This window comes from Mustela putorius, unplaced genomic scaffold, assembly GCF_011764305.1.
Source record: "Mustela putorius furo isolate JIRA1106 unplaced genomic scaffold, ASM1176430v1.1 tig00003896_pilon_pilon_pilon, whole genome shotgun sequence".
Taxonomy (NCBI): Eukaryota; Metazoa; Chordata; class Mammalia; order Carnivora; family Mustelidae; genus Mustela; species Mustela putorius.
Window position 1 is genome coordinate 5,205,234 of NW_025422045.1, and position 14,489 is coordinate 5,219,722.

Genomic DNA, 14,489 nt, shown 5'->3' on the forward strand with positions numbered 1-14,489 from the left:
GAGTCGTTCAGGACTGGAGCAGGCCTGAACCTGCCACTGAGGCTGAGTGGTTACAAGAGAGGCAGAAATGGGACAAACAAGGGCACCTGGGTCCAAACGCAAGGCTCAGCTGGAAGTTGAAGCAAGTAGAAGAGGCGCTTGCAGAGTCGGAAGGACAGAGCTGAATCTACTGAGCAAGTGGCCAGCTGGGCGGAGCCCTCTGACGGGGACACTCTCTGCAGTTGATGAGCACTTACTTTTTGCAAAGCACTGTGGAGGAGTGAAAGAATAAACCACGATGCTGGTCTTCTTGGGGAGAATAGTCACCTCTCTGGGAAGTAACACCATAAGACAACAGAAAGGAACCTGGCAAAGAAAGAGGTTGCATGCTTACTGCATGAGCGAGGCCCACATGATTGACAACTGTGGAAGACCAGGGTCATGAGAACAGCAGGAGGGAGAGGGTGAGTTTTGTCTCCCAGCTTTATGGAAAACGACTGCAGGCTTACAAGCAGCAAAGAGAGGGGCAGAAGGTGGGAGATGGGGTTGGGAAGAAGAGGGGAAGGGTGAACACATATATGAGGAACAGGACTAAAGAAAGCCAAAGCCAAGACACAGGTAGAAGAGAATTATCAGAAGTGACCCAGACCGTGGGCTTCACTGAGAGATGCCACCCCTAAAATGCAAGATCCAGGAAGGCAGGGATCAGCCCCCTCTCATGTGCTGCTTTCACACGCAAGGTGCTCAGCAAAACTTTGTGAAATGAAAGAATGCCACCCTCGGGCTTTTTGACAGTGACATCAAATCCAAGCAAAGGGGATTCCAAAATCTCCATTCTAAGCCAGCCTTGGCAGATGCATGTCTAAATGAAACAGGATATTAATGAGCATGTGCTAAAAGTGGCATAAAGATACCACATGACATATAATAAGTATTTACATTATTTTTCCCTCCCCCCCTCCTCCCTGAAATCATAATGAGTAACACCTGAAGTCCAACATCAGTTACTGTGGAAACACTCCATCTCTCCTGCCTTCCCTCCAACTGCCGGGCCATGGCTCACAAAAAGGCTGCTTCTACCTCATGCCCAGGACAGGGTTTTTAAAACTGTGAGAGGCAGCCCATAAATAGATCATGAAACCAATCTGGTGGCTCATGATTTGGATCTTGTCTTAAAATACCAGAGCAAAAATAACAGCGCATCCCAGGTAAAGGATAAATATTTTACATGAAAAGTTTATTGCATGCGCATGGCGGGGTATATGTGTGTGTGTGTGTGTGTACGTGTACTGACTCACAAGGTAGTATGTTTCTCTCATTGTAGGTCACAGTATAAACACTTAGAAGATATTGCTCTGGAGGGACAGGAAATTCCACTACTGGACATTTTTTTTTCATATTTAAGCTGAATGACCCTTGTTTTCCTGACAACCCTGGCTGAATGTGGCTGTCAGAGGTATAGCTCTTTGGGCCAGTAAATGTGGCCCATCCTGTAACATCAAGAAATTCTGTGCAACATACTAAGTTCAGAATTAGTTCATTCCAAGTACACCCAGTTTCACAACATACAAACAATCTTTTTGGAGAAAAAAAAAATAAGATTTATTTTTTTTCTAGTTACAAAAGTAATACATGTGCAATGCAGGAGAGTCGAAAATACAGAAGAGCACAAAGAAAAAAAACCTCACACCGGAGATAACCATTTTATCATTTCATTATTAAGGTGTACATGGATCTGTATTAATACACACACACACACGTACACACACACACACACACACACACACGAACACTCAGACTATCGTTTTTTACAAAAAAATCATTCTATGCACATTCTATGCACACTGCTATGAAGGTCATTACTTTTCACTAATAGATGACATTTTCCCAAGAGATATTTGGGAATTCAACATGATTTTTACCAGCTACATAGTATTCCACAGATGGATTTGCTGGTGAGAGTCTCTATAAAAGGCACTGCCTTAAATCCTTTGCCTTGAGGAAAGCAGGCAGCCGCCAAGAGCCAGCCTCCCCCACTCCACCCTCTGGCTGCATCCAGCTCCGGTGAGCACCCCCCCCAACTGCCCCCAGGCCGGGACCAACGACAAGATGCTCCCCTCCAGAGCCTCTATTCTACATTCTGCCAGATCAGCAATGCTGAGACACGGGCACTATTTTCACTATGCTTTAGGATGGCTTTACTGACACCACCACCAGTTCACTGGCTAATTTTGCTACAATAATAAAAATACCCAGTGGGATCTGAAAACATAAGCGTTATTGATAATGTTCCATTATTGATGCATGGCCACGTAACATGCGCTGACCTTCAAACACGTCAACTACCTCATGCTGGATGAACTTGTGTACACATTGTGATAATCTCAGGCGGCTCTCCTGGCGGGGGAGGACTTTGAATCAGTACCTTAGTGGAATTTCTGAGCATCTCAGCACAGCGCACAAGGGCCAGGGACCCCGGAACCTTTCCACAGAAGTAGAAGACCCGTACTCTTGTCACAGTCTTGCTACTCAGTAGGAATGGGACCTCGGATGCATTATTAGACTTCTGTGAGCATCAGCTGGAAGGAGGAGGCCAGGCTAGATGATTTGTGAGGCCCCTTCTGCCTCTAACAGGCTCCGGGCTAATACAGCAGGACCACTGCCTACATCGTGAGCGAGAACCACACACCTAGCACACACCCTCAAGCTCAAGATTAGGAAACAAGCTCGAGGAACTTGCTACAGCCTCTCAGTGTCACAGCAGTTCCACAGCAGTTTCTCTAGGGCCTCAAGAAATTTGGGAGCCTCACTAATCTTCAACCTTCCTTTTCCATGCTGTGAAATGTTCCGCCTTCGGGGTTAACAGACTGCTCTATGGAAATTATCCAGGTTCCCGCTTTCTGAAGACATGTGCTCATCAGAAGTGGGCCACGAGGGCCGGAAAAGGTAAAATGCAACTTGCAACTTCACGCTTGTCCTCACTGGTCAACTATTATGACCAGTAAAAGAAGAATCATTTTTGATTATCAAAGCGTTTCATTTGCCTTTGCTTTCCAATGCTTCATTACCTGGACAATTGCGAGTTATGGGCAGCTCATCTTCCCTGATGCCCTGTCCTTTCAGATATAATATCCCCATCACACAAACGTTCCTGGGAGTACAAGCTGTATCCTTACCACGGCCTTCTTTCCATCCACTGGCTTCATGACTGTACAGTGAAAATGAAAGCAATGCAGTTTATCGAAGAGTTTTTAGACTTGCTAAATATACCCTTGTTTCTTCTGTGATTTGTATGTTGAAAATCCATTAACTTCTATACAGACAGTCTTCCCCAGGACTGGCATCGATCGTATGGGATGAGAGAAGCTTCTCTGCTTCTGGAAGGCAGAATCGTTGTCTTTTCTCCGTCTTTGTCCATTTCTTCAGGTTTCTTTAAAACTAACTGGAAGAGTCAATAAACATGCCCACCAATTCCCTTAACACACTAGGAGGCAGATTACCATGCCCTGCAGACCTGTTCTTGTTCTGTGTTTCCAAGTATTCCCTTACCTGCCTTTGTCAATTGGCATTCTCGACAAGTTCGTCATAACTTCTCAAAGTGTCAACTTTTCCTCTTTTCATTGCCCTTGTTAAAGATAATTTAAAATTAGAAAGTCACATTCCCCGCCATTTCAGAGTCAATGCTAATTTCATTTTCCTTTGCACAGAAGTCTCCTTCCCCCTAGAGATTCCCTTCCTCATTCACAGCCCCCACTCCCCAAGCCCCAAACAGGCATTCTTCATCCCTGTATGCACTTTCATTCCCCTACTGTACCCTTCTTATCTCTCCCCGAAAATACTTCACCCAGTAAAACACACTTTAGCTTGTGGTTCTCCTTCCTTCACTCCACTTCTGAGAGAAATGTCTGTGTCTGGAGATTGTAAAGTCACCTTCAGGAAAGAGGCATACAGTTGGCTGTCAATTAATCAGGATAAGACAGAAAAAAATTACATCGTGCGCAGCTTTGCTTCTCAGTACATGCGTTTATGCTTTGGGGATCAAGAGGATTTCTCCCACACAACCTAAAATTCATATTTATGCCTTTTGTTTGGCTATAACTAATTCTCTACCTAGCAGCACAGTAGTTAATAGTCTGGATTATTTAAAACAGTGATTACCATAGCTCATTATAGATTCAAGTGTAGGTCCCTCATTTTCCCCGTTCTGTTTCACCTCTATCCTTTGCAATCTGCCTATTTATCCTTGCTAGCACTCTTTGCTCATAAGTCCAGTAATTTTATATTCTGTAATTTTTAGCCACACATCTAGCTTGACATACAGATTTTAAGCCAGTTTATTTTCCCCCATTAAGCACAGACCCAAACGTCACCATTCCTGTCACGTATACAATTCCATCAAGTTTCAGAGTGTCACTTATACACAATTTTATTTCTTCTTACTTCTTTCACACACGCCTACCACTTACGTACAGCAACTTCACTACATTCATATTTCATAAACTTCATCAGTATTCAGCCAAATCCTCCCCCGAAGTAAGCTAGGTATTTTTAACAGTGCGCTGCCTCTTTCACAGGCTTGAGGATCCTGTACTAAGTGGCACCCTTCCTTGCACCCCAAAGGAGTTTCATCCATTATGGTCTGATCGTGGATGGAGGAACTTCCTGATTATTTCAAAAAACTTTCAGCTAGTTCACAATCAAAACTCAAACACCCAGTTACATTGCTAGAGATGATTTGAGGCTGGCAGATTATAAATCCTCTATGCCCCAAGCGTTCCTACTCAGTTCCAGCCTCTGAGTGAGCTTCGGGGAAGAATAGCACCGGTGCAGAGACACCCTGGCCTGGCCTGCAGTCCTCCGGCACCTTCAAGGGTGTGGGAGACCTGTACTCTCAACTGGTGGTGGACACTGGAGAGGGCTCTGTAGCCGGCCACCAGGGCCTCAGTTCTGTGGATGAGACAATCACCAGAAAAACACAGGACCACACCACTGTCAACATGTCAGAGCACGCAATGCAATATGACAGAGCATAATAATGACATGTCCACGGAGGCCATCCACATCTGGTAGGGGAAAAAGGAAAACAAACAAACAAACAAACAAACATAAAAGAACCATTCTTCCACCAACACAAGGGAATTGTTACCTGTAATTCCTTTCACATTGGCATGGAAAAACGGGAGCAAAAAGCAAGCCACAAGACATGGCACATTTATTCCTCATCACCCCCCATTCAACTTCCTTGATGCCTTTACTCCGAAAACAAAATAATAATAATAATAATAATGATGATGATAATAATAGTAGTAGTAGTAGTAATTGGACTGTCACAAAAGAACACCCTAGCCCCTCAGATGAATTTGCAAAGCTGTGGCATCAAAGGATACCAGAAGATAAACAAAGACTCTCACGAAATCACGTGGGACGGCCCTGAGAAAGTCAGCCTCTGATGGTGCCGTCCCGGGCACGCTTTCCATACTGGTCCAGTGAACAAAGGCCCAAACTTCAAAGGAGAATTTCCTTTGGGGGAATTTAAATGCTCTTTATTGATATTCTTGAAAGCCTTCCCACCAACCCTAGAATTTCCTAGTTTCTAGGATTTATGAGATACCCTCTCAACGTATCTAAGGAAGAGGCAAAATTACCCATCATTTTCTAGCTACCAGAAGTTACATAATGCTATGGAAATATATTACATAACTTATTTGTAAATACAACAGTCTTCCTAAACATCTGGGAATGATTTCACATCCTCTGTTAACTGTAGGGGAAGAATAAAGGCTCTAGATTCAGGTTGAAATTTTCCTAGAAAGTAAAAACCTCAATTAACCAGAATCAACAAATTAAAGTGAATTTCCGTTTTGCTCCTTGCGAGCTTGAGACCAAGAAAGGCAAATAACAAAACATACTGATATTGAGGATTTAACAGAAAAAGAAAACAATTTCCAAGCTGGGATCAGGGCAGATTTAGTCCAATCTCTGGCACTGTCTCCATTCACAGTTCTATAATGCACAATCAGAATTCATCCTCAGAATAGTGACCCTGTGCCACTGTAAGATCCTCAAACCTCAAAGAAAGATTCGATTACATTCCCAATGTTCTTTCTAGGGTAGGAAAGGGGACCAGCACATTTAAAAGAAACATATTCAAAAAGAAAAAGATAGAAAAGATTCAGTTAATCTACTGTTAGCCAGAAAAACTAATTCATTAGTAATGCCTTGGTACCCTTATAGAAAAATCATGATCTACTGTATATTAATCAACACTTGAACACTGATTATCTGGAGAATTTTTTTAAAGCATTATTCAAAATGATTCACTTTTATTTCTCTTAACATACGTTTTAGTAAGGTGGGTGAAAAATTTCACAGCTCGTTTCCAAACCAACACTTCTCATTATGAATCACACAAACAGACACATACACACACACAGGCACGCACACAATACTCCCCCCAATAACAACAACAAAAATACCCACATTTTTTTAAATGATAGAAGAGAGAACAGTACAGAGAAAAAGAGACAGAGATACTGTTGCTAAATTTTCAACAAGGATGATAGTCTTCATATTCAGAAAGATACTCCACATTCTAGGTCAGGTTTACTCTGGTACCTTAAGGCCTTTCAAAGCGGACTCTCGTTGCTCCCGAAGAATCTATCACTAATCTAGGATGATTGGTCAGGAATCTCCCTGAGGGAGTGGACGGTGTCTACCTCCAAGTACCTGAACAATGGCTCAAGGAAGACAAAGAGGGTAAGCAGCAGGTTATGTCAAAAGAAGCGAGCTGGGTTTTCTATAAAATTTTAGTCTTTGGCACACAGGGCAGTCATATTATAATTTTTCCCCAGACACCTGAAGTGTCATTATGTATTTTGCTTCTACGAATATGTAAGTACAGAAGCACGATTCATTAAGTAGATGGACGATGAGGGCGGAGAGGAGGAGCACTCTCAGAAAAAGTGGCCTGCACTGTAAGAAACCATACCACGCAAACAGAATTTTCAGTGACATCCAACTCAAGTCTGCCCTTCCAAAAACACACCACAACTTTCTGGAAGCAAAAATGGGAAAATGTGCATCTTCTTGTCAGAAGTGACAGGAGTGTGGCCCAAGGAGAAGCAGCCATGGGCTTGTCTCATGTGCATTCCAAAGGTTAGCTCTGGACAGGGGTCGGTTTGCTTCCAAAAGCAATTCAGCTGTCACGCAAAATCCTCAGAATGTCTCCCCTGGAGGCACAATTACAGCAATGAACATTCTCGAACATCCCTACATCCTGCCTCGGAGCCTGGTGTGGAACTAGCAGTGTGTGCTGCACCCCCGACCGCCAAGACCTCTGCTGTCTTGAAAACACTAGCTGAAGGGTCTCAGCGGAGGCGGATTCCACACAGACTCCGTATTTTAGTTTCGGAAATGGAGGCATTTTATAGAAAAAGCCAAGGCTCTTCGTGATGCTAGTAGGTTCTGGAAAATTCCAGCAAGTGACTAACATAAAAAGAGTCTGCTATAAATGTTTTAGCCACTCAGGATTTGACTTCTGGATTAATAATTCAATTCATTTTAAGAAAGAAGGGGTAAGAAACAGAAAAGTTATCATACCTATCACCAAATGCATTTTCTAAAATTATTCCATTTTTTCAGGGTTTAATTATAAAGGTTTTTATGAGCAATTTACCAGAAAATTAAAAGTCCCTTAGTTTAAAAAACAATCATTCCATCCCTCTGGCAAAGGATTTTATCCCAGCCAGTAGCTCTTTCAAACTATGGGGCATCACTTGTTCACTGTGGAGAACCTGAGTTAGAAAAGTAGATCTAGAAAAGGCTAAAAACTGCCAGGCAAGAAGGGTACCTACCAGAAAGTGAATCAGCCAAGACAGAAGGGGAGGAGTGGAGGCCAGGCACTTTGGTTATGTGGTTCTAGAAGTCCTTCTGGCTACAAATAAACTACAGGCCTTGTTAACTGATTTTCAGTCAATCTAAACTGAGCCTCCAGGGGGTTCAATCTCAACCCAACTGAGCTTTTCAATGTTAATCCCATCTTTTGGTTTCGATTTTTCCCTTAGGTCGGCAGGCCCTAAAAGCCTTCAACTTACACATGGGTGTTCCAAATCAACTGCGTGCCACGCAGCCCTGTAACGATAACTTTAGGAAAGTAAAATATGTAAGCTTCTGGCATGCATAGAATAACGAGATTCTGGAAAAGGGGTTTTAATAACAGTTATGTCACAATGCTTACAGCTCCCTGAAGTCCCTGAAAGCCTTGTTAAATTAAAGATTCGCTGTGGTTTTTTTCCGTTTCATTCTTACTTCCCATGTTGCCTCTTGCCTTTCTTTTTTGCCTTCCATTGTGTTGCAGAGATGGTACTGAACAACACCAGCCATCGTTAATACCACCCAGAAAACAGGACAGTTTCATTACAACTTCTAATGTTCCCTGCTAGTTTTAAGGACAGGGGAGGTCTGTCTTTCCGATTACAAAGTCACACATCTGATTCTGGTAGCGCAGGCACTAAGGGGACGCAGCCCATTCACAAGGGGACTCCCAGGAGTTTGGCATTCAACAACAGCTTCAAGTCTACCTAGGTAATGTCTCATGAGGTCACCTCAATGTCATGAGAATCCAGACCACAGTTTCTGGGGACTGCAAACACTGGTTGGCTGGAAGCAAACCCTGCTACCTCTCTGGAAAGCATCTCCCAAATCCAAAAGCTTCCCATTTCACCCAATGCCAAGAACTCCTCCATTCAATCCTCCTTGAGGTTGAAAATGCTAATTATAAGGTGATGATGTTTGCTTTTCCTTTTGAGTTGTGTGCCTTTCTGTTTTAAGTATTAAAAAGGCGTAATCACCTAGTGTGTAGGTTAATTTCTTTCCGATATTGTAATTTATGCAACATTAATACTGGATGCCAGCTCCAATTTTCTTGCTGCTTACACTCTGGGAGCCGACTTGCATATTCTGCCAACTCCATTACATCATCTGAAAACCCAAACATTTCCCATTTTCAAATCACTCTCATCTACCAGGCATACCTACACTTTCTCTCTTTTTCTCCCTAGGTCACACACACAAAGATTGGTATCCCTAAGGAGCAGACACTACATCTGAGGTTAAAGTCTGCAAATGCACATAATTTCTGGAAGCTATTACTACTGCTGTGTTAGCTAAAGGATGCCTCCATCTCTGACCTTCCTTTTTCCATTCAGACTGTTATATAACCTAGTGCCTGCGTGCAGGATGTGAGTTGAGTGTTTGGGCCTTACCTCTTCTCCCTCCCCTTAGTAAATCTCCTGGAGAGATGGATAAGGGGTTGGTTCAAAGGAGAGTGAGCTGAGGAGGATGACCCTCTAGGGGACAAGGGGACAAAGGTCAACAGGTCAGTTGTATAGGGTGCATCCCACCCCTACTTTGTCCCTCTCCCCTTTTTGCTAAGCCTAGGGGGCTAGTGGTACTGAATGCCTCAACGTTATATAATTTGCAAGAACAGCAAGTTACGGATTTGTTAGTTGGTTCTGCAGCCTGCCACCCTGATCTCTTGCAAGAACACCTTCTGGCAAGAATGACACCTGAAGATGCTAATAACAAAGGGGAGGGGTAGGTTACGAGAGAGGGTGGTGACAGCACAAACCACAAATTAGTGTGGCTTCTTATATTCTATTCCCCCCCCCTTAAAAAAAAAAAAAAACCTCAGAAACACATGAAGGGGATTTTCTCCAGTGTTTCTGATTAACCCTGTTACATAACCCGCTCGCATTCCAAATCCACCGTCTCAGGGTCTAAATATACTCTTTGCAGCCAAAAGCTCTCCACACACAAACTCACGGAGCTGGCGGCAGGACCCGGCCCCTGGCCCTGATCCCCCTCCCTTCCTAGCCCTTGCTGCACCCCCCTCCCGCTGAAACCGCGGTTCCGCGTGTTCACTCCTCGGAAATCGCCTTTAATTAAATGTTTTTCGTGTGTGTCATCCTGATGGCTTTTACTGTACTCGAATTCCGTGAATGGGAAAGCGCCCGGACAGGGGGTGTGGCTAAGGGGGGGGGGTGAATACTGTAAAACAGCCAGCACATGATCAGCCATATTCCTACCTCCAACTATAACATCGAGAGGAAGGGAGCGGCTCCCGGGCCCCCACTCGCCTCTCTCCAGCCCTCCCCAATCGCCGCCAGAAGCCCAGTGTCAAGAGGAGGGGGCGCGCTGGGCCGGTGCCCAAGCCCGGGCTGGAGATCCTCCTGATCCCCAGCCCTGGGCTGCTCGCGCGAGCCCGCTTCCTCCGGAGTGACAGGCGTGATTTATACATTATTTACAACAGTAATTAAAGCCGTAGCTTCCTCCTGTTCTTTGCAAACTCCAGGCGCAATCAAATAAATAATCCCCCACCTCCAAGAAAAGCCCCCACATCAGGTTCTGACACCTTTCTTAAAAGAGAGAGTGAGCCTTCCTCAACACTCGACTTTAGGAAAATGCAAGGAGGGGGCAATGGAGTCTTCTGCCCACCCCCCCCCTCCCCGCACAAACGCTCCAAAATGAAGTGTAAAAATCGCTCGGGGGATTGGGGGGGGGGGCATCTCTCGCACTATCCAACCAGCATCCAACTCTCGCTGACCATTCCCAGGTTCTTGCAGAAACGCTTGAACCTCAGAGAGGGAAGGATTCCCAGGGCAGAAATAAGTTTGGGTGCATTTCGAGCTTTCTGTTTCTGCTTGTTTGCTTTTGCAGGCGCTCACTCCGAATGCGCGTGGAGCGCCCCACAGCACCACCGCCCTCCGCGCGCTGGCGCGCACACGCCCCCCGCCAGGCTGGGCGCCCGGCTGCGAACCCCGGGTCTGCAAACTTGAGGATCTCCCCTCGTCGCGCCCGCCAGACAACTTAGCGAGCACCTCACGCGCCCGTACCCCCCTTCCTCCAGCCCTTCCTCCAAATCCCAAGCCCACCGTCGCGTTCCAGAGAAGGTGCCCACGTCGCCCCGAGATCCAGGAGCGCCCCCTCTCCACCCCCGGGGCTTCCCAGGTCGCTCACTCCTCCCGCACCCCCTCAGCTCTGCGGGATACCGAAAACACACCACGTCTGGGGCAGCCAGGGCCGAAACTGTCAAGAGGAGAAAAGGTAAAGCGGGAGGAGGGTGGCCATAAACGGATATTTTTTTTTCTTCTTAAAAGGACACTGCCGCTTTAAAAGTTTCTTTCCCGGGCCCCCACTCTCCGGTTCTCCGTATTTTGGGGGAGCGTATTTAATTTGGACTAGGCTGCTTTCCTCCTCTCTTCGCAGAAAAATCAAAGCCAGGGGGTGAGCCCGCCGGCTGTCAACCCTCCTGCCGCCTCCCCCGCCCCCCTCTCCTCCCGCAACCCGAGAACGGGCTGCAAAAGTTTGCAACATTTCTGGGGGGCGGAGGGGGGAGGGGAAGGGGGCTCTCCGGGCTCGGGGCGCTGCTGCAGGCTCGCGCGCGGCCCCGGACCCCGCGCTCCGGGCGCCCGCTCCCGGCCGGCCCCCGCTCCGCTCCCGGGCTCCCGCCGCCCCCTCCTCAGCCCCTCTCGCAGCCTCCTACCTCTGCTGGTGCTGGAATAGCTCTGTCTGCGCACCGGGGCGGGCGGCTCGCTCTTGCGGGCGGATTCCTGGTTCAGCGGGGTCTCCCTGGCGCCGGCGGCCGCGTCCGCGCCGCTGCTGCCCGGCTCGCTGGCGGCGGGGTCGGGGGCTGCCGGAGCTGACTCCATGTTTTTTCCCAATGTAGAGATCGCTGGAGATGGCGAGCTCCGAGACTCCCTCTATCTTCTGTTTTCAGAGCAACTCTATGGTACCAAAAAAAAAAAAAAAAAAAAAAAAAAAGTGGGGGGGGGGGGGGAGAAAGAGACCGGGGAGAGCTGGAGGGAGAGAGCAGGCGGCGGCGGCGGGCGAGCGAGAGCGCGAGGGAGCGCGCGGAGTGTGTCTGGGTGGACGTAAGTGTGCGCCCGAGAGGGGTTGGGAGGCGGGTCTGGCCACCGGCAGCGCTAGCGAGAGCTTCTCCAGCCGGCCCCCACACCCACATTCCCCACCCTCCAGACCCCAGACCGAGAGCCACCGACTGGCTGCCAATTTTGGGGCGGGGTGGGGGGTTGGAGGGGAGAGGCTCTCTTGCCCCGATCCTCCCCTTTGCCCAGCCCAGAGACTGAAACGAAGATCAGCGAGATGATCCTGTGCCTACTTCTGAGAATCTCTCGGGAACAGCACTCGTCTCCATCTGCAGCCAGACTGAGAAGAGACAAATGCGATTATCCACGTTGGGGAATCGCAGGTAGCTCCCTGCCAGCCCACCCCAGAACTGAGGAGAAACTAAAAAGGAATTCGACCTGGCCCAACACCCCAAGGAAGGAGGAGGATGGGGGGACGTGGCACTTTTTACTTCGGGATGGGACGCCCAGTGGGTTTCCAGATTGGTTTGATACATCTGTGTCTAAAGCAGGTTTTAGGTCTTGAACCGCCAGGGACAGCCAATTTCTGGTGTGGCTGAAAGAGGTGGCTTTCAGCCCCTTCCCTGCTTTCTCTGAGAAGGATCCAGAAACCACTTGGCAGGGCAGTTTCTACTGAAGAAAACTTTGGCCTGTTTGGTTGATGACTATCTAAGCTGGTTGTAATATGGCGTACTGCATCTAGTTCTGTGTGGCTGCTAATTGTCAATTCCCACTGGTAATCTTACTATTAAACCTGCAGTCTCATCCATAAAAGATATACTGGAGAGGAATTAATAATGTCTTGGTGATAAAGTTCAGATAATTAACAGCTCTTAATAATTCACATCATTGTAGACATCATTCTGCACCTCCCTTCCATTGAAACACACCCATCACATAGTAGGTGTTTAATAATATCAAAGGAAAGTAGAGAATTGTATCAATATTACCTTGACCCCAAACTCCAATATGAAGGGACAATACAAACTGAATGAGTAGAAAACATTCAGGTGGTATTAGCCTGACTTCTCTTAGTGCTCAATTGACCAATTCTTTCTGACTGCCCAAATACTGATGAAATCAGTACATTTTTAACATACACCCCCACCTTTCTTTCAGAAAGCTCACAAAGTTTGACAATAAAAAATATTATTATATACCAGAAGGTGGCATAAATATGTGTATTTAGGGGGTTGGGATGGGAGAAAGAAGTAGGGAATATTTTCCTTTTTCTACCTTCCTAGTTTGGAAAAAGGCTTTTTAAAAATGGGGGGGGGGGGCTTGTTAGATAATTCCTTAAGATGAACCTCTATGTGCCAAACTTCACACATGATTTGTGTTACTGTTACTGATATTGGTGTGATTTCAAATACACAACGCTCTTTGCCATGGTCTGTGTGTTAAATCAGCAAAACCTGTGGTCCACTCTTCCGAGTGATGTAAATGAGATGTGAACGGTTCTGATACCTTAATCCAGTCTGCAAGGTTCCCTGGCTTTAGCCTGTCTGTTGGCGCCTACAAACAATGCCCCGATTGTCTCCTCCATCCCAAATCAGATGTGTGGGTTGCCCCATACATCAAAGCACAAGATTTCCAGAACAGCCTTCACACCATTTACAATTGGTTAGCCTGTTAATAATGTTCTTGATGTAATTGACCTAGCTTGTCACTCTTGACTTTTCTAAGTAAACAAATATATCAAAGTGCACAGTTTCATAAATAAGCGAGGGCCTCTGGAGAAGTGAGTATCTTAAAATATATCCACAGCTCCATATTTATTTTAAAATATTTTAAACAATTTTTCATATTAAATTTCACCAATAATTCTATTTGGGATACAAGTGGCTCAAAACATATCCCTGGCTCCTTTTTAGGTACCAGTAGCAACTCATTAACATTTTTCTGGTTAAGTCTATTCCCCTGAGCCTTCAACTGGTTCCTTTCCTATTCTCCTTTGACTAAGCTAGTATTGGTTCACCCTGGAAAGACCTTCCTGAAAATGGCCCTAGTGACCTTAGTCAATTAAGACAGAATCCATATTCCCTTCAGCGGCAAATTCCAGCTCCAAAAAGCCATTCCTCCTAACTCTCTAAAACAATTACTGCTTCTGCAATTTAAAACAATTGGGACCGAAAGTGCTTTCCCCAAGGGAAAAATAAAAGTGAGTTAGATACATTCCTTGACTGTCAATCATTGTTACTAAAGTATAAATTACTGGGATTGGGGAAGCATTTGAAACCTGGAAAGCACAGTGATTAGGTTTATATATTTTCCTTCCCTCCTGCCCCTTGTCTGCTTACTAATTAAGGCTTTCCAACTTTTCAAATATTTGGAAAGATGGAAGCCTTCCTTAGTCTCTGCTCGTTGACAAAGGGCAATAATGTTTGCTTAAAAATGGTTATTTTACTTTGAACTACTGAGTTCTCTCACAGGTGATGGCTTAGAAAATCTATACTTTGTAGAAGAGATAAGCCTAAAGCCATTTTTTGCAGACTGTTCTCTCCCTTCCCAAATTCTCCAGGACTCTCCCTACCTCTTTATCAATCCCAGGCTTCCCTCTTGATAACACTAGTTTGTTTTCTCTTATTC

General features: G+C 45.8%; 1 protein-coding gene and 1 long non-coding RNA gene across 2 annotated transcripts in view; one reads left to right on the top strand and one right to left on the bottom strand.

Annotated features, from left to right (window-relative positions):
• Window positions 1-11,759, bottom strand: part of RORA (RAR related orphan receptor A) — a 718,480-nt gene extending 706,721 nt beyond the window's left edge. Inside the window, exon 1 of the mRNA XM_045067521.1 lies at window positions 11,522-11,759. Within this exon, the coding sequence (XP_044923456.1) occupies window positions 11,522-11,687 (166 nt within the window). The 5' untranslated portion in view covers window positions 11,688-11,759. The remainder of the gene's footprint in view (window positions 1-11,521) is intronic.
• LOC123388227 lies at window positions 10,604-12,809 on the top strand. The gene is made up of 3 exons (XR_006602782.1): window positions 10,604-11,082; window positions 11,705-11,767; window positions 12,111-12,809. It is a non-coding gene; the product is annotated as an uncharacterized LOC123388227 (long non-coding RNA).
• The last annotated feature ends 1,680 nt before the right edge of the window (window positions 12,810-14,489 follow it).